Below are 23,063 nucleotides of genomic sequence, written 5' to 3' on the forward strand. Positions count from 1 at the left end.
GCATTTGCTGTTTGTGTTTTACAGTATGATGCAGATGGTATACAAAGCAGTAGCAAATCCGATCGCATTTCTGCACTATGAAGAGTACCTAAGGCCTGCTTGAGGTCCAGGGGTTATGAAGCTCAACATTATACTTTCATGCCTTTTCAGGTATTTGCCTCGTCAGAAATATTTGATCTGTTGTCGATCTACTAGGCTGAAACCCACAATGATATTCTCCCAGATGCTCTTCTGCATATGGAACTAGCCTGATAACAGTACAGAGAATCTTCTATGCCTCATACAGCAGGGTAATTCGAAGAAGTCATGTCTCCTTTCTTGGACTACACCCAATGTCCACACTTCTGGGATTCTTTCCTGGTTCCATATCAACTGCATAAGTTTGTGGATTCGCTTACAGAGACCAATTCCTCCATTTTTCAAGTTCTGCAGTAGTTCCATCTGTTCCTGGTGCTTTGTAGTTTTTTAGACAGTGTACTTGCTTCTGTACTTCCTCTCATATGGGTTCTTCTGTCTTTGGGCCTGCAGCATAATAGAGTGGCTGCTCACTCCTGATAGGACTGCCCTCCAGAGTTTCCTTAAAGTATTCTCTCCAACTATCCAGAACATCTTACTAATCTGTCAGTGAATTTCCCTCTTTGTCATTACATGCTGTTATTTTCAGTCTATATTCTTGAGTACCTTCTTTAAATTTCTTATAACATCATCTGCTCTCATGCCTTTGGTAGTGTTCTTCCATTGCCTCCATCTTTCTCCTTATGGCTTCTCTTTTTTTCCTCCTAGATACCCTTGCTGCTTCTATTCTCTTTTCATTATATATCATTTGATTTTATCTTGCGTTTCACTGTAAGTACCTCAGTCTTGGTTCGTTTTTCTGTTCCTCTGCCTGTCTACATTTATCATCATACCAGCCTTCATTTGTATCTCCTTGTTTCCCCAACATTCCATCCATTACTGTCAAAATGGCATTTTTAATAGAGTTCCATTATTTTTTCAGTATGGTCTTCATAATTTTGTGTTTGTAACTTCTGTCTCTATCTGTTCCAATACCCTTGAACAGTAGACCTATTTTCCAGTTGTCCTGTGTTCCATTTCTTTACTCCGGTATGATTTCCTTTAGTAGCCATAGCAAGTTTCTGCCTCATTTTGGCTCCTACTAGATAATGGTCAGAACGGGAATTAGTGCCTCGGAAAGTGCATATATTTTCCACACCAGATGCCCTCCTCTTCTATACCAATATATGGTCTATTTGGTTTGCTTCATTTGTTCCTTTTATTTTTCAGGTCTCTTTGTATATATTTTTCTTGGGAAACAGGTACTTCACAAAAGCAAAGTGTGCAATCCTAATGCCATTATTACTAGTTTCATCATGCAGACTTTCCTTACCAATCATGCTTCTGAAAGCATCTTCTTTGGCCAGTTTGCATTAGAGTCAGCACAGCTATTTTGGAGGCATATCTAGTTATTCTACACCAAACCACCTTAGCTAATCATACAATCATCTACCATATCTTCATCTGATTCTTCTGTTAGTGTATAAATATTCATGAAAGTGACATTGTGAAATCTGTCTTTGATATGAAGAGCACTTATTCTTTCATTATGTGGAGTGACAGATCTACACATATTCTTGGAGAGTATAATTCCATGCTCCTGTTGTCTTTTATCTTTTCCTGAATAATAAATGGAAAATTAATGCTGTTGAATCCCATTTTTTCTCTTCCTACTGATTTCCTGAAGTGCAACTCCTACTGCATACCTTACCGTCTCTTTCACAATGGTATTCACAGCCCCTATCTGCAGCAGTGCACCAGTACATCCAAATTCCTGTTCCTTAGTGCAGTTGACCATCATAAGAACAGTGCAGCATTCTTTGTTAAATTATTTGTGATGGTAGGCTTTTTACAAGGCATGGGTATTGACCTAGTGGTCAACGTCTAACCTGGCTTTCATTTTGGGGTTAGCTCTCCAAGAGGGGTTGACGACCTAGTTTATAGAGCCCCCTCCCCCACCCTATGGTATGGGATACACTATCCTCATCCAGAATTTGAGAATGAGAATACTTGGCAACTTCCAACACACTTTACATACAATTTCAAACCTTTTTCTCACTGACACTGTCCACAACATGATGAAAGGAAAAAAGTTATGACTTAGATTTGTGCTGTTCATACAGTAAAACTGCGGCATCCCACACAGTGTTTTATTTTATTATAAACTCTATTTGGAACACGATTTTCAGATATGATTCACATACACCACTGAATGTACCTGCACAATTATATCATCACACAACATGAAGGTCAGGATATATGACATTTATACATGGGGGTTCAATTCTTTAAACAATCAAAACACGGGACGGTGTTGCTGAGTCATTAATAGGAGAGAAAGGGTGTATATTTAAATTTTGCACAGAAGATTTTCGTGAAAATATAGTCTGGCATCTGAGGAATGTAGAGTTGACACTTTCCAAAAAAATGACAAAATTCATACAAATACTTCCATATTGTCCCCTTATCGACCAAAATAATACTCATACACATAGGGTGACCATATTTTCTTCGGACAAAAGTGGGACTTTCATACATTTTCTTGGGAAAAAAGTGGGACAATTTTTATTTCTCGTTAAATATCACTTTTAAGGCGAACATTTCTTCTTCCTCTGCAAATATAGCCTTCACTGATGTGTGTGTGTGTGTGTGTGTGTGTGTGTGTGTGTGTGTGTGTGCGTGTGTACAAAACCAAACAAAGAATGGAAAGACTGGAAAGAAGTACATTTCAAGTTTTCAGAAATTTACTTATTAAGAAATGTAACATTTATAACACAGAATGTAGAAAGACATGCAGTAACAATCACTACAAAAAAAGTTCTTAGTGAACACAAGGAATTTATGGTTTTGTGGATTCCACACTGCAATCATATTTCTTCGAAGGTGAAATTTCATTCAGCAACTCAGGTTTGCCTAATAGGTATGAGTAGCAACTGCATTTGCTGAAGTTTAAACAGGTCAGTAAAATACACTTAATGCTCCTCGCTGTAAATCTATTCCTCTCATCTGTTCACTGTGACATTAGTAAGCTGAAAACACTTTCTATTTGCATTGTGGGCAGGGAGTGAAAAGAAGTACTGCGCTATATTAAGCAATTCTCTGAAATGTTCATTACACTGGCAAGATCTGAAAAACCTACACCGTTATTCATATGCTATCAACTGATTCCATTGTTCACTCTCTGTTTCCACTTGTTGTTTTACAAATCACTGTAATGAACTATTTCATCAAATAAGGGGCTGTTGTTAACTAAAATGCCCTTTTCATTTAGGCGCATTAAAGTATTTTCAACTACTGACCGTTCTGGTGCATCTGTGAGGATCATCCATGAGAATACAGAAAACTCAGCTATTCCCTGTAACCATGAGGATAAATAGTCTACTTAAGAATCCTAAAACGTTGATACTGCTATGTCAAATTTCTTAACAGACTGGTCATCACAATCATTCAGAAGTTTTTTTTTACGCTTAGTGGTACACAATGTTCATGTTTCCTTGAATTTAGACTTGTCAAAGCTTTATTTAAGACTACTAATACTTCACATATGGAATTATTCTGTTTCTCAGTGCTCAGAATGGATTGTTGGAAAACACTCATTTGTGAATGTAAAAAAAGTAAGTAATATTCATTTATAGGATCACTGAAAAAACTCTTTAAGATTGCAGGGCACTTTGAGTTAGAATGTGACACAAAGTAAGATTTCAAAGGTTCATACATTTTCAAGATCCTTTCTATGGCTGGCAACAATGAAAGCCACATTGTTTTGGAAAAGGAAAGTAAATTTTTGTAAGTGACACCAACAAATTCACAGAATTCAGTGAGTTCTGAACACGAATAGAAAAAGTATGAAAATGGTTGTACAACTACATGACAATGCAGTCAATCTCAACAGGTAAGACATCACAAGCACTTTGAAGTGTGTTATGAACAACATGTGCTGGACAACCTATGCCAACAATGTTAGAGTTTCTTTTTAATTTTTCTTTCAGATGTGTGAAAACATTATCACCCTCTTTCTTCATTAACCCCCCCCCCCCCCCAAAAAAAAAAAAATTACAGTTGGTATTGTCTGCACCAAATGCAACACACTTTGAGATGATAGTACATGACTGTATAACATGAGAAAGATAATTGGAAATTGTTACAGACTTTTCGTTCTGCAATTCATCAAGATCAAGCAATTTCGTCTGCAGTTCATCCCCACTTACAGAAAAATACTGAACTATCACAGGAAAAATTTTCTGGTGCCCATGGTTGCTAGCATTAGTAGATCCTGAAAAGTATTTTGCACTGTTTACAGCAGCTATTACATGTTTCTGGAAATGCAGAGCTATAACATTGTTGATAATTGCTTCACACTTTGTTCTTCCACACGAAACATTTTCTGCAATCTTAGAATCAGGAATTTTTTTTTGTTTAGTTGAACACTGCAGTCATTAGAACGATACTTCTGGTGGTGTTTATCAACATGAAATGTCAGGGTTCCTTCTGCTGCAGCTACGTTTTTCTGTTCCTGTGTATTTGAAGTTACAAAATATCTCGTCATTTTTTGCGAGGAACCTGCCGATCGAAGATTCTTCCTGTGTTTCTCTGATTCCATATGATGCTTGAGATCTGCAGAACCACCATGAGACACGGATACAGCACAGTTACATACGTTTACATTTTTCTGAACAGTCATTGTCTGTAGCAGTGAAGCAAGGAAATTTCCTCTGAAGCTCTTCCGAAAACTTTGATTTTCGTTTCGGCATCGCCACGACGTACTAGCACTTCACGAAACTGATACTCAGTACTGACAACGATGGCAAGCAAACGCTAAGAAAATAAGAGTACGCAACAATTGTAGTGCTTAAGCTGTACATTATCCGGGGTACCAATGTACGGAATGTCAGTTTCAATTGATAGTTTATAAAATCGACACTCAGAAAATATTTTAACCACTTTGTAAATGTCTGAAAATTATCCTTGAAAATCGGGACAAATTACTTGTTTTTGTTTAAAAAAAAAAAAAAAAGTCGGGACAAATTTTTGAGCCTCAAAAAACGGGACAATCCCGATTAATCGGGACATATGGTCACCCTACATCTTCGACCACAATAGTATCAATAGTCGAAGCCCGAAATATACATGAAACAAGTCACTTTGACAATAGCAGAGTAGTGCATCACACCAATGTTACTCATGCAAAGGAGCCACTACATGAGCTCAAACCCTGGGGTCATTGATTATGAAATACAGTATAGCCCCGATTTTGCGTGACTTCGATTTAGCGTAAACCCGCATTTAACGGAAGAAATTTCAGGTCCTGAAAATTATTCCACAAGTACAATGCAATTTTATATTCGGTTTAACGTAATTCGCATTACAGCAAAACCCGCATTTAGCGTTAGGAATATTAAATATTGAAAACAATTGCAACAGTGGCTTTTGCAGCCCAAACGCAAGCCACACTTTTCTTCCGATTTTCGGAATTCAAAAAACCGCCTGCAGTTAACACTCGAGTGCAAAGCTTAAGGAGTTCGAAAAATGCCGCTAGTTGCCGCCGTTAAGTGCTTGCGGCCTTGATTGATGCTAAAAGCCGCTACAAAAGCCGTTGTGTTAAGTTTCGAGTAATGAATGTTAAGATATTTTTTTTATCGTGGACGAATTTAGCAATTTTTCAATATTCATAGCAATTTAAAAAAATATTCACATATATACCATCAAAACGGACGTTTTGAAGAAATTTGACAAGTATGGCTTTACATTTCAACAACTCCAGCTAATGACAGCAGTGGTCGCAAAAACGTTTGTTTCAGTCTGTTTTTCAACTTCGGTAAGACATGGAGACAGCAAAAGTAACAACTTTCAGCTTGGTCCAACAGCAGAAAAGCATTTTCTGGACCAAAACGTGGCCGCCACTATGAATTAGAAGTGGTAGTTAACGATTTGTGAGGAAGCAGCAACAGTGCTTACCTGTAACTACAGATATAATTAAAGTAAAAGCACGGCAGAAAATCCAAGATTTTAAAGGGAGCCGCAACTGGGGCTGAAAAATACGTGGAAAAAGTCGCATTTCAGCCCTACATCATCAAACTGCGCACCAGAAATTCATGCTGGCTTGTACAGCCGATGGCCATTAACTGCCACCATTCATTTCACACGAAAGACTTTATTAATCAAAGTCCGAAGTGTTTCCTAAAGATGTTGTTGTACGTGCTAACGAAATTGGCTGGTTCATGGAGGATATGGTTTTAGAGTGTATCAGACCTGTCTGGCAACGTTGTCCTGGTACCTTGCTAGGTTTGCCACGTGTGCTTGTGTTAGATTCGTATGCAGGCCACTGTACACCAGTTGTGGGGGAAAAACAATTTAGCAGATGGTAAAGTGGACTTAGTTGTAATTCCAGAATGGATGACGTCCATTCTGCATCCTTTAGATGTTTGTTAAAACAAACCTTTTATGGACAAGCAGAAAAATATGTATACACAGTGCCTAAGGAAAGAAAATAGGCAATTAATGCCTACAGGACATGTTAAGTGTGAAAGCTTGTCTCAAGTGTGCATGTGCATTAGTCAATCTTGCAAACGTCTCCCAAGTGAAACTATTCGTCATGCTTTTAAAAAATACTGTATTTCTAATGTGCTTGTGGCACAGAGGATGATGCTTTGCACGAAAGTAGGGACAAGGAGTTGCTGGTGTTAATAATAAAACATGAAAAATCGCGACTGTGTTCTGGTATGCAGTGCAGCGAGCTTGCCTGCGACGTCTCTGCTTACAGCTCACGTGCGTGTAGATCCAGAATATTGTATTTCGATAGATACAGTATCGTGAATTTTCACTGTTGTCAGTGTTTTGTGATGTAATTGTAATTTTAAGTGTCCCAAATCCCTGAGAGGTAGGGGCCACTTAATATGCTATCCATCATATGATGAGCCATATCTTTCTTTTAAGTGAGACTTGAAATCAGGGTAAAATTTATTTATTGTTTTTCCAAGTCTCATTTCTGGGGTGAGGCTTGCATTCGAGGTCGGCTTGCAATCGGGTAAATACGGTAACGACAGTACTTGCAGTGGTTTCTATCAGGATTTTTCGGAACTTCCGTACGCTTTGCCTCCAAATGCAATAACTGTGTAATGCGGGTTTTAAAAACCTATGAACTCCATCATTTATATTGGATACGATCGATCATCTTCCATATCGGTTTCTGCTACATGCATGAGCAAGCTCGAACTTAGCCGACCGTGGCCGAAGACTAATAATGTACAGTGCGCTAACACTCATGTCGCTTTGCATGCTTGCACGCGGCTGAGCTCTGCCAAAGCCTGTACGTTCGTAGCAGCATTACAGTATAGTGTCAGTTTATGCAAGTTTGCATCAGTTTGTGTATTGTATGGAGAATCCAGCAGTTTGCTCACTCACATTCATTGTTGTAGTGAAGTTGACTGTGGCAGCAAAAAGAAAAATTCCATCCATCGTGGAGAAAGTGAATTTGATTTGGGAAGTGGAGAGAAACGCAAATGTGCTTGTAAGTGAAATGGCTCAATGCCTGGGACTTGCAAAGTCTTCATTGTTAGGAATATTGAAAATTTACCAATTGATGGGGTACTGATAAAAATGAAAGCATCTATGATATCAGGGAAATTTGGGTTAACATAATTCAAAGCTTTGAATGTGGGATAACTTGCAGGGCAGTATGTGGAGAGAGTGCTGCAGTTAGTGATGAAAGTGTTGAACACTGGAAAGAAGAGGTGCTGTCACCCATCTTGGAGGGTTTCGAATCAGGGGATGTGTACAATGTGGATGAAACAGGCCTGTTTTACCAACTCATGCCCACTAAAACCGTAAGTGTTAAAGGAGAAGCATACCACAAAGGAAGAATGAGCAAGCAGAGAATTACTGTTCTCTTATGCAGCAACGCAGATGGCAGCGACAAGCTGGATCCCACAGTAATTGGTAAGTTCCACAAACCACATTGCTTTAAGAACAGTGCTACACTGCCATGTACGTATTATAGAAGCAAAAGTGCTTGGATAACTGTGGACTTGTTCATAAAGTTCTTGCAAGCTTCTGATGCACGAATGGGTGCTAGAAACAGGAAGGTTGTTCTCTTTATGGACAAGTGTCCTGCTCATCCAACAAACTTGGGATTTCTGCAGAATGTGAAAGTGCATTTCTTTCTTGCACATTGCACAAGCAGACTCCAGCCCATGGTTCTAGGGATTATTCATAGCCTGAAAAGCAAGTATCAGAAAGCTTTTGTCCTTAAGGCACTTGTCTTTATTGATAGGAATGAAGTGCTTAAATTGAGCATCCTGCAAGCTATGCATTTGCTCACAGGAGCTTGGAAAATGTCAACAAAGGAAACCATCTCAAATTGCTTTCATAAGGTTGGATTTAATGTAATGAGCTCTCACGACAAAGACGGTGATGAAAGTAGTAGTGGACATGCATGATTGGGTGGAGGTATCTAACAACTTACCCATCACTTTTAATGAATTTGTGGCTTGTGATGATAATTCCATCGCTACATGCATCCGAGATGTTGAAGAAATCTGCACAGAAGAAGTAAAGCACAATGATGAAGATATTGAAGAAGACGATGTTAGGGATGAAGAAATGCAAACAACATCATTCAGTGAAGCTATTGCCAGCATAGACATTGTCCGGAGATTTGTCACAGCATTTAAAGTGGACTGCCATTGTTGATTACAGGTATTTAAAAAAATGAGGCACTGTGAAGATTGTGTAAATATGTTTTGTAATTAGGAAAAGTAACTCAATTCATTATATTACTGTAATTGTGTAAGTATTTTGTGGATGTTTCAATTTTGTAGTGTGCTAGGAAACTACGATCTTGTGCTACAAAAAAAGTTGTAATTACAGTATAATGTGTAAGGTAGGTGTCTCCTTGTTTTATTGTTGTTATTGTGTAAATTATGTGTGTTGGTGCAATTGATGTCAATACAGGCAAAGAGTTCTGGAAAAGGTTTGCTTTCTATCGAAACGTCGATTTAAGGTAAACTAACATTTAAGATTAAAAATCCTGGTTCCTACAAAAACGTTAAATAGGGGTTGTTCTATAGATAATAGTGACAAAATTCACTGAGGTGTTTTGTTTTTAGCATCGCCAAAGTATCATCTGTAATTTTTGATAATGAAACCCATGGTTTAAATATTCCACTGATCTGATTAGAGATGATGCACAACCTCAGATTGAGGAATAATCAGAAAGAAGATCAGTCTACCATTTTCAACATACAGGTATTTCCGAACAGGAGAAAACCTAAACTGGAATTGCTGGACAGTGATTTAAATCCCAGTCCTCAATATGAGTCCTCTGCCTCACCTTCCTCAGCACAATTTCCAGAGTGCTCCAGGAAGAGTGTGTATTACACTTAATGTCCATGTCTCCAGCAATTCTGAAGAAGAGAATCTCAGGACTGGACAACAAACAACTTGTTTTCTAAAGTTATTAAAAATCAAGGAACATGCACAGTATGTCAGAAATCAGTAATCCTGATGACAGACTTAAGTTTATATATGGGATGTAACACAATGATAGACAGAAGCCACAAAACAGGATAACATCACTATTAATTTAAATTTAATGGCTATAAATCATCAGGCACAGGTAGCAGTTACGTATAACAATCATTTCTTAAATGTAGTAAAAATATATTGATAAAAAGTTCAAGAGAAAAATCAAAAGAGTATTTTGAACAATCAACTTACATATAATTCAGACACATGGAGGTCTCCCCCATTTCTCCTTCAGAAATCAGGAAAATTATATATTCTCTCAAAAATATAAGCTCATCTCAATTTGATGGGGTTTCCAACAGAGTACTAAGACTTTCTCCCATGTATTACTCACTCTCTTCTGAAATGTGTGATGAACCATTAATTCAGGGTATCTTTCTAGAGAGAACCACTGTTAAACCCCTCTATAATAAAGGCATAGAAAATATGTCAACATGAACTGTTGCACCTGATCACCAGTATTATTCTCGATTACTCAGAGTTTGGATTTCAGAAAAGTTGCTCACCTCAGACTGTCATTTATAAATTCACTCACCAAATTTCACAAGTGCTAAATAACAAAACAGCGCCAGTAAGTATTTTCTGCGACCTGTTTAAGGCATTTGACTATGTGCATCACAACATTCACCTGTATAAACTGAGGTTTTATGGCATTGGTGGTATAGCAAGCCAATGGATAACATCATATCTAAGTAAAAGAATGCAGAAAGTTATACCTAACAATTCAACCAATGTAAACAGAGGAGATCCTCCTAACTGGAGAGAAATCACTTATACGGTTCAACAAGATTCAACCTTCTTGTTGTTGTGGTCTTCAGTCCTGAACTGGTTTTATGGAGCTCTCCATGCTACCCTATCCTGTGCAAGTTTCTTCATCTCCCAGTACCTACTGCAACCTACATCCTTCTGAATCTGCTTAGTTAATCATCTCTTGGTCTCCCTCTATGATTTTTACCCTCCACACTACCCTCCAATACTAAATTTGTGATACCTTGATGCCTCATAACATGTCCTACCAACCGGTCCCTTCTTCTCGTCAATTTGTGCCACAAACTCCTCTTCTTCCCAATTCTATTCAATACCTCCTCATTAGTTATGTGATCTATCCATCTAATCTTCAGCATTCTTCTGTAGCACCACATTTTGAAAGCTTCTATTCTCTTCCTGTTCAAACAATTTATCGTCCATGTTTCACTTCCATACATGGTTACACTCCATACGAATAGTTTCAGAAACGACTTCCGATTCAACCTTAGCTCCACTATTGTTTTTTATATATGTAAAAGACTTTCTGTCTAACATTCAACAAGCAGAATTAGTTATTTCTGCTAATGACACTAGTATTGTAGTCAATCCACATTGCCATAAGAAGTGGAAAATAATGCTCTTAAAATATTACTTAGTGGTTTTCTATGAATGGCCTCTCTCTCAATTTTAAAAATGCACAACACATTCATCTCTGCACATCTAGGGTTATTACACCAACAATAAGTGCAATATGTGGTGAGGAAAAGATAAGTAGAGTGAAAACATCAAAAATTTTAGGTGTACATATTGATGAGAATTTAAACTAGCAAAAACACTTTTTGGAACTCCTACAATAATGTACTTCAGCTACATTTGCACTTTGAATCATTGCAAAACTTGGTGAGAGAAATTGGTAAGTTGACACATATTGCGTATTTTCATTCAGTATTATCATATGGAAAAATGTTCTCAGGCCAATCATCATTAAGAAAGAAAGTGCTCATTGTTGAAAAATGTGCTGTGAAGATATGTGGCACTCACCAACAATTATCTTTTAGATATCTGTTTAAGGAGTTAGGAATTCTGACTACTGACTCTTGAGTATGTTTATTCTCTCGTAGTTTGTTGTAAATAATCCACCACATTTCAAAAGTAATAATGATGTACATTATTACAATAGCAGACTACATAATACAATACTCCTGTGGCCACAGGAGTTTTTTTTTAGTTTAGTTTGGTTGGGGAAGGAGACCAGACAGCGAGGTCATCGGTCTCATCAGATTAGGAAAGGATGGGGAAGGAAGTCGGCCGCGCCCTTTCAGAAGAACCATCCCGGCATTTGCCTGGAGTGATTTAGGGAAATCACGGAAAACCTAAATCAGGATGGTCGGACGCGGGATTGAACCGTCGTCCTCCCGAATGCGAGTCCAGTGTCTAACCACTGCGCCACCTCGCTCGGTGGCCACAAGAGTGTACACATCGGCGTGTCAATATATGTACTACACTACTGCTGCAAAAAGAACTAGTGTTTGAAAACTGGTGTGAATGTTGTTTTCTGTTATGTGTTATTGGGCTCCATGCATCAATCCACTATAGGTGAGTTGTTTCCCTTTCCTTATTTTACATAGAAGGAAAAAAATGACACTGATTAGCACAACAGGGGGTGCACAATGCTACCACCGAAATTTCTGATCACTCATCACATGATATAAAATGTCTTACAGCAAAGTAAAAATGGAAAACAAATTGAAAAATTTTATTGTTCACAAGTCCTCCTATTCTACAGAAGAATTTCTAATTTGGAAATGTGTAAAAGGTGATGGTTAGGAAAATTATCAACTCACAACAGTACTTGGGGGGGAAAAAAATTGGTAGATGATGAGCGTGTAGGCATATTTTCATATGAATGTAAAATGGCTAGTTCCACACCATTACAATTAATTGCACAAATGATTCATGGAACATAAAACTAACTAGATGATCACAGCTTTGTAAATTATTGATGGTCAGTCAGTTTAATCACAACTTTTCCACCCACAAATTTTGATTAGTAACTACTAATAATTGTAAAAGCTTCTAAATGTTCTAGTAAAATGATGTATATCAGGGCCGGCCAAGAACGTAGCACATGTGCATGCACGCGTGCCGAGCTTTCACACATGTCCCCCACCAGCTGACTGCGAGCATACGCGCGGAACTACGAACACGCCGTATGCGACAGTGTATTCACGTAAAGAATACCGCCCTGCTAGCATGTGGCTTAGTTTCATATTATGACATTTGATAATCTTAAGCTCTGTACAACACACCATGTTAGTTGGTTGGTTTGTGGAATTAAAGGGACCAGACTACTATGGTCATTGGTCCCTTGTTCCATAAAAACTAAAACCACCCGAAGAGAATAAAAAACGAATAACAGGAAAGACAGCAGACGAAACAGGACATGAAATACTCTGACAGAGACCAGACAAAACAAATTAAAACACACAGTGTGACGGTGGTTGGCCGACCGTAGAGAAAAAGAGGAAAAGCCAACCACCAAGAATACTTTAAAAACTCAGTTTAAAATCAGAAGCTGAAAGCCAGAATCAACACTGAAAAAAAAAAGCCACTCAGATTAAAGGATAAAAACCCCCTGCCCGAATAAAACACAAAACCAAGTCCACCATGGCAGAGTCATCTGATAAAAGAGCAGAGAGCGTGTTAAGGCATTGCAAAAGTCTTGCCTGAGCACGGTTAAAAGGGCGCACTCCGACAGAATATGGACCACCGTCAAGGACGCCCCACAACGACAAAGAGGGGGATCCTCACGACACAGTAAATAACTGTGCGTGAGTTGGGTGTGGCCAATGCGGAGCCGACAAAGGACGACTGAGTCCCTGCAGTTGGCTCGCATGGATGACCGCCACACAGTCGTCGTTTCCTTGATGGCACGGAGTTTGTTAGGGGTGGTCAGACTGTGCCATTCAGCATCCCAAAACGAGAGAACTGTGCGGCGTAAGACTGCCCACAAATCAGCCGCCAGGAGGCGAATCCCCAGAGATGGCGCACTGGTGGTCTCTTTCGCCAGGTGGTCAACAGTTTCATTGCCGGGTATACCAACATAGCCTGGGGTCCAAACAAAGACCACAGACCTGCCGCTACGGGCGAGAGTATGCAGGGACTCCTGGATAGCCATCACCAGACGAGAACGAGGGAAACACTGGTTGAGAGCTCGTAAACCACTCAGGGAATCGTTACAGATAACGAAGGACTCACCTGAGCAGGAGTGGATATGCTCTAGGGCACGAAAGATGGCGACCAGCTCAGCAGTGTAAACACTGCAGCCAGCCGGCAACGAACGTTGTTCAGAATGGTCCCCTAGAGTTAGTGCATAACCGACACTACCAGCAACCATCGAACCGTCAGTGTAGACAACGTCAGAGCCCTGATACGTGGCCAGGATGGAATAAAAGCGGCGTCGGAAGGCCTCCGGAGGGACTGAGTCCTTCGGGCCCTGTGCCAAGTCGAGCCGAAGGCAAGGGCGAGCCACACACCACGGGGGTGTACGCAGAGGGGCCCGGAAAGGAGGTGGAAAAGGGAAACACCCAAGCCAGGAAAGAAGCTGTTTGACACATATGGCGATTGGACAACCCAACCGGGGCCGACGTTCTGGCAGATGAAACGACTGACTGCGGGAAGAGGACACGAAAATTTGGATGACCGGGCAAGCTAAAAACATGGGCAGCATAAGCAGCCAGTAATTGTTGGCGTCGTAACCGCAGTGGAGGGACACCTGCCTCCACAAGTATGCTGTCCAGAGGGCTGGTTCGGAAGGCACCAGTGGCAAAGCGTATCCCGCTGTGGAGGATTGGGTCCAGCACCCGCAACGCAGATGGGGATGCTGAGCCATAAGCCAGACTGCCGTAGTCCAGACGGGACTGGATTAACGCCTGGTAAAGCCGTAGATCGGTTGGCGCCCCACCTGGTGTGGCTCAGGCATCGCATAGCATTTAGATGCCGCCAACACGCCTGTTTAAGCTGCCAAATATGAGGCAGCCAAGTCAACCGGGCATCAAAAACCATCCCCAAAAACCTATGTGACTCCACCACTTTAAGAAGCTCGCCGTCAAGATAAAGCCGCAGCTCCAGGTGAACAGTGCATCGCTGGCAGAAATGCATAACGCAGGTCTTGGCTGCGGAAAACTGAAAACCATGCACTACAGCCCAAGACTGCGCCTTGCGCCCTGTAGCTGACGTTCAGCAGCTGCAATGCCAATAGAGCTGTAGTAAAGACATCATGTTGAGCAATACTGAATCTTTGTTGGCTGTTGGTTCACCTACAGAAAAATAACAATAACGCTGGGTTTGATTTTTTGATCCATTTTCTACAACTGCACAATGTGCAAGAGATATTTGGATTTTTTTTTGTTGTTAAATTAACAGTTTTACAAATAATATATCTTTGTACATAATAACACACATTAATACATCAATTAATGATGAATACTTAAATAAATGTTGTTACGTTATATACAGAGAGATAAAATACAAATATTCTTCTGAATGAGACTACATTGGGTAAACACACAAAAATTTAATTTTGTAGGTATTCATTTACTGTGTAAAAGCAGTGATCAACCAAGTATGACTTCAGTTTAGATTTGAAGTGAATAAGGTGTTGTACGTGTTTAATGGTATCTGGTAACGCATTGTATAGTTTGATACTAGGATAAGGCTGTTTTGAAATAACTTTGTGTTGGCACTTTGAACATGTACATCCAAATTTTGTCTTGTATCATAGCTGTGTATTGTGTGATTTTGAGCGATGAGTGGTCTGTTTGTGTGTAAGTTTTGCTTTAAATACATTATATTTTCAAGTATATAAATGGAAGGAAGTGGCAGGATCATCCTTTTTTGAAACAATGGACTACAAGGTTTGCGATTATCTACCCCTTCCATTATTCTTGTAGTTTTTTTTAAAATTTTGATTGTTTTGATGGCATCTCCAGAATTTCCCTAGAACATAATCCCATACTGGAGGTGAGAGTGTACAACTGCGATAAAATATACACACTGAAGGGTGTTGTAGCTGGTACAATTTTTTAATGTACGCAGCACAAAACAAGTAGTCCTTAACTTTTTTGTTCATTTGCTCAATTTGTGCTTTCCATTTCAAAGTTGTCTTGTAGATGAAGTCCAAGAAATTTGGTACAGGCTGTTTTGGCAATTGTCTGTCTGTATAGCTCTAGATTGGGTGATATCAGATTTTTTGTTTGTGCTGTCTGTATATCCATAGCTACTATTTTTTCAGTGTTTATTATTAAGTCATTGTCATCAAAGTAACATGTTAGACTGTCAGTGGTTTCTTTTATGTTTTTTACAAGAGTTTCTTCTGAGTTTCCTGTAATTAGAACACTCGTATCGTCAGATAATTGAAATATTTTACTGCTGTCATTGCTTATGCTTAGGTCATTTACATAGAGTAAGGACAGAACAGGACCCATTACTGATCCTTGTGGCACTCCATATTTAACAGTCAGTAGCTTGGAATTATATTTCCTAATGACATTATTCCTTTCTGATCTATTTCCACATATTGTTATCTGTTTTTAAGATAAGAGCTGAGCCAGTTGTCAGCTGTTCCCTTAATGCCAAGATTTTCTAGCTTGTGTAGCAATTTGTCATGATTGACAAATCTAAAAATATGCCCATGGTAAGTTTTTTTGTTGTCTAATGCTATCAGTGCCTCTAATAGAAAGGAGTGAACTGCAGCTTGAGTTGAGCGGTTTGCTCGAAATCCATGTTGACGTTCTGACAGAATGCTATTTACCTCTAAGAAGTCTGTTAGCCTCTTATTGAAAATTCTTTCTAATATTTTTGAGAAAACAGACAGAAGTGCCAGTTGTCTGTAGTTGGAAACATCATCTTTGTTTCCTTTCTTGTATAATGGCTTTACTTTTGCTATTTTCAAACATGAAGGAAAAGTCCCTGGAGCAAAAGATAGAGTACATAGGTGGGTTACGGGCTCAGTAATGAAGTCTCCACACTTCTTTATAATGAAATCAGGTATATCATCTACACCTGCACAGTGTTTCATTTTGAGACTTTTTCTTGTAACCTGTACTACTTCTACATTTGTTGGGTACAGAAACATTGATATGCTTGAGACTTTTTTCCCTGTTTCTGTATGCTGTTTTCTATTAGAAGTTTGTTGTAGTAGTTTCTCTGTTACATTTATAAAATAGTTATTAAACATATTAGCTACTTCCTGTGTTTTCCAAGCCAGCCTTTAATACTATATTATTAACTCTACTTTTGTAAGATTTGGTTTCTTTTTTTACAACTTGCCAGATTTCTTTGGTTCTGTTTGAAGCATCTTCTATGTATTTGTCATTGTCTCGTTCTTTGCCTCCTTTATTATTTTATTTAAGATAGATTTATATTTTTTAAAGTAACTATCAAACTCCTGAGTTGTGTTGTAGCTTCTTGCAATATTGTGAAGGTACCATTTTCTAGCACAAGATTCCCTTATACCACTAGTAATCCACTTGTTGCTTTTAGTGGTTTGTATTGTTTTGGCTTTCAATGGAAAAGCAACATCAAAATAATATTTAAAAATATTCATGAATGTCTGAAACTTATCAAAAATATTTTCTGTACTATACACTATCTCCTATGATTCTTGTTGGAGATAATTCTGGAATGTTTGTACTGCAGTATTACTGAAAGTTCTGCCCATGTGTGTAGTCTTCCTCATATAATTATAGGATGGATTAGTGTTTACACAAAAGCTTATACCCTGTGCATGATGATCTGCCAGTCCAGCTTTTATCACAACTGATTTATATTTTGTTTTGGAGCTTCTTATTATTTGCTCTATGGTAGTGATAGAATGATTCGTTTTACATGTAGGGGAGTGGATTGTAATCTCCAAATTATTGGCTGTTAATATGTTCATCAGCTCACATTTTGAATTGCTTCGCTTACTAAAGTCTACATTTAGGTCTCCACATATAAGAACTGTTTTTCGATTTGTTACTACTTTATTTAGTAAAGTTATCAAGCCGAGTATTGAATTTTTTAGGTGGGTATCTGGAGATCTATATAAACATATTACAATTAATTTGAATGCTGGAATTTCAGTGCCTGATATTTCAAAATCTTTCTCAGTGGTTAGGAATTCAACATTTGTCTAAGTTATTGAATTCAGTATCTTTCTTTATGTATATGCAGTTCCCTCCATGTGTAAACTTATTTCTACAAGTTTGTGCTGCTAACACATAATCCATTATTTTCACTGTCTTTAACTCATTTTCTTTCGGTGATGAGTTAAGCACAGTATATTAACATATTTGGGTTCACTTGATAGCAAGTTTTCAAGGTCGCTTTCTTTATTCCTAAGTAACTGTATATTCTGATGAAGAAGAGTGACCTGGTGAGATTTTAGGTTTGTTCTGATTGCACTTGGTTGACCATTTGCCTTTATTGCTGAATTTAAATTGTGTGAGAAATCTTCATTCTCATCTAGAAGCGTGAATTGTTTTTTTCCATTGGTCATACGAAAATGTCCTGATGGTGAAAAGAGGCAGTTCTCCATCTCTCTGGTGATTTTACTTGTGTGGTAGATGGTTTCTGTTTTTGTTGCAAGGACTGTTACTGGAGGTGGTGTTGATAGGTGCACTATTTATCCTAATTTGGTCTTGAGGCTTTTTGGGAATAAAAAATCTTGTAGATGACATTCTCGCCTTACATTTCTTCTCACTGGAATTGCTGAACTTCCTCCTGTTGCTGGGGTGGTAGTAGTGGATTGTTGGTGTTCACTGATACATGTAAAATTAGATGCCCTTGGTGGTACTTTTGAGACTGGATCTGCTGATGTTCTTTGTGGGTCTCCTTTAGGTACTGCTTCTGGTTTCCAGTGCCCAGTTCTTCTTGTTGAATATCTTTGGGTGTGGAACTTGGTTCTGCTGCTTTTTTTGGGTTAGATGTTTTTGCCGGTATCACAGCCTGGTTTAGTTGATGGTAGTTTTGTTTCGCTGTGTCTTCTTTGAGTGATGAAGGTGTAGTACAGTTCTTTTTTGTGCCTCCTCGTTTATCTTTCATAACTATCGAGTTGGATAAGTCCGTTTCTGCTTCTGATTTTTCTTGTGTTTTCACTGTCATATTTGCTGAAAGGTCTTCACATTGAACGTATGTTAGAGCCGGTATTTGCAGATTGTCACTTACTACTAGTTGTAAATGTCTACATAATTTCCCTTTGCCTTCCATTCATAAGTGAAGTCCTTGCTTTGTATAATCGCTTCTACTGAGGAATGTATTGACGTCCACTACCATTACATGCTCATAATTTTTTTGCTGTCCTCATTGAGAATTCGTTTGCAGCATAGATTCTGTTGTTCAGTTTTGGCACATCATATCTGTATGGAATTATGCCCAAAATAACTTTGGTGTGGATTGTCTTATGAAGAGAATCAGTTAAGGCACATTTGAAATCCTGAAATGTCTTTAGGATGTCGTTTGTCCCACCTAGAATGACGACACTGTCATTTTTCGTATATTCTTTCGTCTTCCCGTCTATGTTACAAACCACATCCTTTAACTGTGCGTTAGGTTTTATTACAGAAGAGATGTAGTGTTTTTGATTTTGAGAACTGTTTATAATTTTTGCACAGTGTAGACCATGACTGCCAGAAAGAATTAATACACTCTGTCTCTTGTTATCACTGTGTATCTTTTTTGGGGCACTGGTCAATTGTTTTTTTTACAGTGTTCATTTGCATTAACGCTGTTGGTTTTATCAGGGCACTTCATAATACAAACACTTGAGTCATTCGCTGTAGTATTTTTGCTTCTTGTCCATTCATGCTGCTTTTCTTTCTCACTATTTGCAGTTTTTGTCGGTTTTGTTTTGATTGGTGCACTCGATTTCAGATAACCTAACAGTTCGGTATTTTCATTTCGAAGTTTCGCAAAATCATTCTTTAAAGTGTTAATCGCTGTTCGAATGCTTATGATACACTCTTTTAAATGTTCAGTTTCTGTTACACATTTGTTACATGGAATATTTTCACTTTCAACAGCTGTATTTCCGTGTGGTAGAACATTGCGCAAGTCACACTAGCGAGCCATTTTATTCGACTTCTTATACGTACCAGTAGTTTACCATTTCTAGACCAAATTTCCAGACACTTGAGTTATAATATCAAGCACAATGCATTTCCGACTGCAGTATTCACAGATTTTTATGTATGTTCTACATTTTTCGTTCAATTTACGTTTATATTTGTAGAGCTAACACACTTGCAGTTTACACTTTCTGCCATCTTATCATCTCACTGCATTACACCAACAATATCATGCTTCTCACATTGTCACTCGTAAAATTCTTACAACATTTAAGCTGAAATATAGAAACGGGCGTAAAAGTAGTCTACAGCATGCAGTATGATATGATGTGGAATAAGTGATTCCAACTACAAGTGAAACAAGCAAATTTTATTATCTGGAACTACTGTACAGGATTTGCAATAACTACAATTCTCAACAAAACATTTGACAAATACAACAAAATTATCACCATTAATTTAATTATTTTTGGTTCGCTGTAGACATAATAAAAGTTCATATCTGGCACAAACTGACGGCACACGGATAAATGGAGACACTTTCTCATATTTTCGTCACTCAGGTTGACTTATTTAGTTTCATAATAGAAAAAAAAAAAACTTTTGCACATGTATGTCAATCCAGATATTGATATAACTTTTGCAGCCTCATTGTGAAGATGGGGAAACTATTCCCGAGGAAAACCTTCGTAAAAAAATTTTGTCCTTTAAACGGGAATTACACTGCAGATCAATCAATTCCATTTGCAAATGCACTGGGGCACTTTCAACTGAAATGGCAAAGGGTCTAGAAAATAGTTTAAGAACAGATGCCAGACTGCAGTGTCCTGAAAACGTTTACAAAATTATGCCTGTAGTTCCTCCAACACAGAACGAATTCGTCAGAAGTTGCGTTTTCTCTGACTTTAGAGAGCATAGGGAAATGGGCGGTATTCTTTGTCATGAGTTGTTCCTTCCACAATGCGAGTTTCTTATTAAATGCGTCCACTTTTTTCATCAGATCAGAAATAAGCTCCTTCTCACCTTGCAAAGTCATTCAAGTGTGCAGTCAGATCAACTGAAAAGGCGAGGTCTGCAATCCATTTTGGATCTTCTAATTTTGACTCTGCCTTTCCTTTTTTCCTTCAGGAGCTCAACAATAGCGAGTCTTAAATTGAAAAATCTCTCGAGGCATGGCCCTCGACTTAACCAACATATTTCCCAATGGTAGATAACATCTCCGTACTCTTCGTTCAGTTTCATGAGGAACTATTTGAAACTGACGCTGTACTAAGCCATGCGACTTCAAAAAATTTACTATGGTGACAACCAACTTCATCACATGCTTCAAATTTGCATATTTAGCACAAAGAGCTTCTCGGTGTTCAAAACAATGATTCTGTACAAATCTTATGTCAATCGTCCTAGTTTTTTACGCAACAATGCTACAAGCCTATTTTGAGCCCTCGAATTGCTCGCGCTCCATCCATGGTGACTGAAACTAACATTTTCCAGTTCAGGTCAACGGCTTCAACTGCTTTTAGTACGTTGGTACCCCCCCCCCCCCCCCCCCCCCCGGTTGTGTCTTTCATTGGTACTAAATCTAACAGTTCTTCCGTCATGTGCAAATTTGTGTCGACTCCATGAACATTAATCACTAGTTGTTCTGTGCCCGAAATGTCGGTCGACTCGTCCAATGCAATAAACTTGCAGGCACTATCGATTAACTGCCTTCGGACATCCGCTATTGTCTGTCTGGAAAGACTAATTTCACTAAACTACTTTACTTCCAGTGGCGTCAAGAGTTCCACCACATCAACAATACACTCCTTGATGAAAACACCATCACTGAAAGGTTTATTCTCTCTTGCAATTTTGAGCGCTATTTTGTAGCTTGCTCTTAAAGACAGATCTGGTTGCACACTAAAAAAAAAAAAAAGAAACAAAAATTGAGTGAACTCTAAATTCAAATTCTAACAACAAATATGTACGAATACAAACATCAGAAATACAAAGATTTGTAAGGGGTACACACGTTCGGCCCGTTTCGCTGCATAACACTACGTCGTCTTAATTCCGTCAACTTGTTTGGTCTATCAGCCCCAACAAAATCATTAAGTTCTTTGTGTGTGGTGTTATAATGCCGTTCTCTTGGAAAGTTTCAGCGCCCAGCGAGAATGTGACTGCATAATAGACATTGAGAATTTTCATCTTCTCTTCGAAAAAATATTGCAATTCCCATTCAGCTCTGAAGGCTCGTGGTATTGTGTCACTACCTTGCCTCTTGGTGAGTGTGTGTTCCATTGCAACAACCACTGTACAGTACTTATAAACTTCCTACAAATCACTAACAAATAGCGAGGAATAAATATGGCTGCCAGTACAAATCAACTAACGCACTCTACGCCAGATGAAAATATGTCGCATCGCACAGCTAGTCTAATGTCGCGCCGTGCCAAGCGGTGCCGCGTAAGACCGAGGAAAACCGAGTAGTGGCGAGGTGGACCGATCCCTGGACAGCACGCGTGCAGCACATCTGTTCACGAGTGCAGTTTGGCACACTGTGGCCGTTCCTGATGTGTCTGAACTTCCTCCACCTAACCACAGAAGCCTGGCTATATGAATAGAATACACACAGAAACCTTCAGTAACTGATGTACATTATTTTGTGTTGTACATTATTTCTGTGGAATTATGACAAAAGTGATTATCAAAATGGAAAAGAAGTATTTACAACAATAGAGGCAAGCTATGTAGAAAATGGATGGGCAATACTTTCTTGTTTTCTTTTATTTCTTTACTTTTGTTGGTTTTCCTTCTTACTTGCACTGTAATAAAAATGCGTTGACTTCTGAATTTTGTCAGCCATAAAATGTACTCAATCTGGATATTCATAAAACTATGACATCTGAATTAATCTTCATATCATAGATAAGGCATGCAATATTTGGTACTGGGAGGCCTTGGGAAAACTTAACCATGGAAAAATCAGGCATATATATATAGAAGAGATACTGTTAAAATCATGGTGCTTTATTTCCAATATGTAAACATTCAACTATTACATACAATATGGTGCTGTTTAATGCACCAAGCTTGAAAGTTCACTCACCTATTTTTTAAATTAAACTCAGCAGTTAGGCTGGAAGTTTCTTCTGAAAAGCAACACTATCTGCATAAAATAAACAAAAAGAGTATACAAAGAGACGTATTACATTTGAAAGGCACACAGAATGGCTGGTTTTTTTTTTTTTTTTTTTTTTTTTTTTTTGTAGATATCACAGTATGCAAAACTCGCTACAGATTTTTGCATACTCTGTGACTGCTCATAATTTGTTTGCATTTTATTGAGAACACATTACAACCATAGGGCTGAGTCACTGAGCACAATGAAATCTGTATACATAATTAAATGACCTTCACTTATTCAGACAACACTTAAAATGGCTGCTTCTCCTCCTGAACCAGTACAGCTGCAAAAGCTTCATTCACTGCCATCTCTAGACAATTGTACAGGCTTCTCTCATACTTTATCATCTTTGTGTCATGCCAGTGATACATCGATATTTTGGACAAGGAACAACACTACCTAAAAATGTTATCTGCAAACAAGCAGCACACAATATAATTTTTGTCAATGTTCTAATTAATTCA

General features: G+C 38.5%; 2 protein-coding genes across 3 annotated transcripts in view; one reads left to right on the forward strand and one right to left on the reverse strand.

The window, feature by feature from the left end:
• Positions 1 to 3,905: 3,905 nt before the first annotated feature.
• LOC126273346 (tigger transposable element-derived protein 6-like) lies at positions 3,906 to 8,489 on the forward strand. Its single transcript, XM_049976893.1, has 2 exons — positions 3,906 to 3,946; positions 7,724 to 8,489. Exons 1-2 carry the CDS (start codon positions 3,906 to 3,908, stop codon positions 8,487 to 8,489), a joined length of 807 nt encoding a protein of 268 aa, XP_049832850.1.
• A 14,075-nt stretch (positions 8,490 to 22,564) lies between these two features.
• The window catches only part of LOC126272656 (ribitol-5-phosphate transferase FKTN-like), a 101,639-nt gene continuing 101,140 nt past the window's right edge, over positions 22,565 to 23,063 (reverse strand). For both annotated transcript variants that reach the window (XM_049975665.1, XM_049975664.1), the window contains one exon: positions 22,565 to 23,011. In XM_049975665.1, coding sequence (XP_049831622.1) covers positions 23,008 to 23,011 — 4 coding nt within the window. In that variant the 3' untranslated portion in view covers positions 22,565 to 23,007. The remainder of the gene's footprint in view (positions 23,012 to 23,063) is intronic.

Source organism: Schistocerca gregaria, chromosome 5 (genome assembly GCF_023897955.1).
Source record: "Schistocerca gregaria isolate iqSchGreg1 chromosome 5, iqSchGreg1.2, whole genome shotgun sequence".
NCBI lineage: Eukaryota > Metazoa > Arthropoda > Insecta > Orthoptera > Acrididae > Schistocerca > Schistocerca gregaria.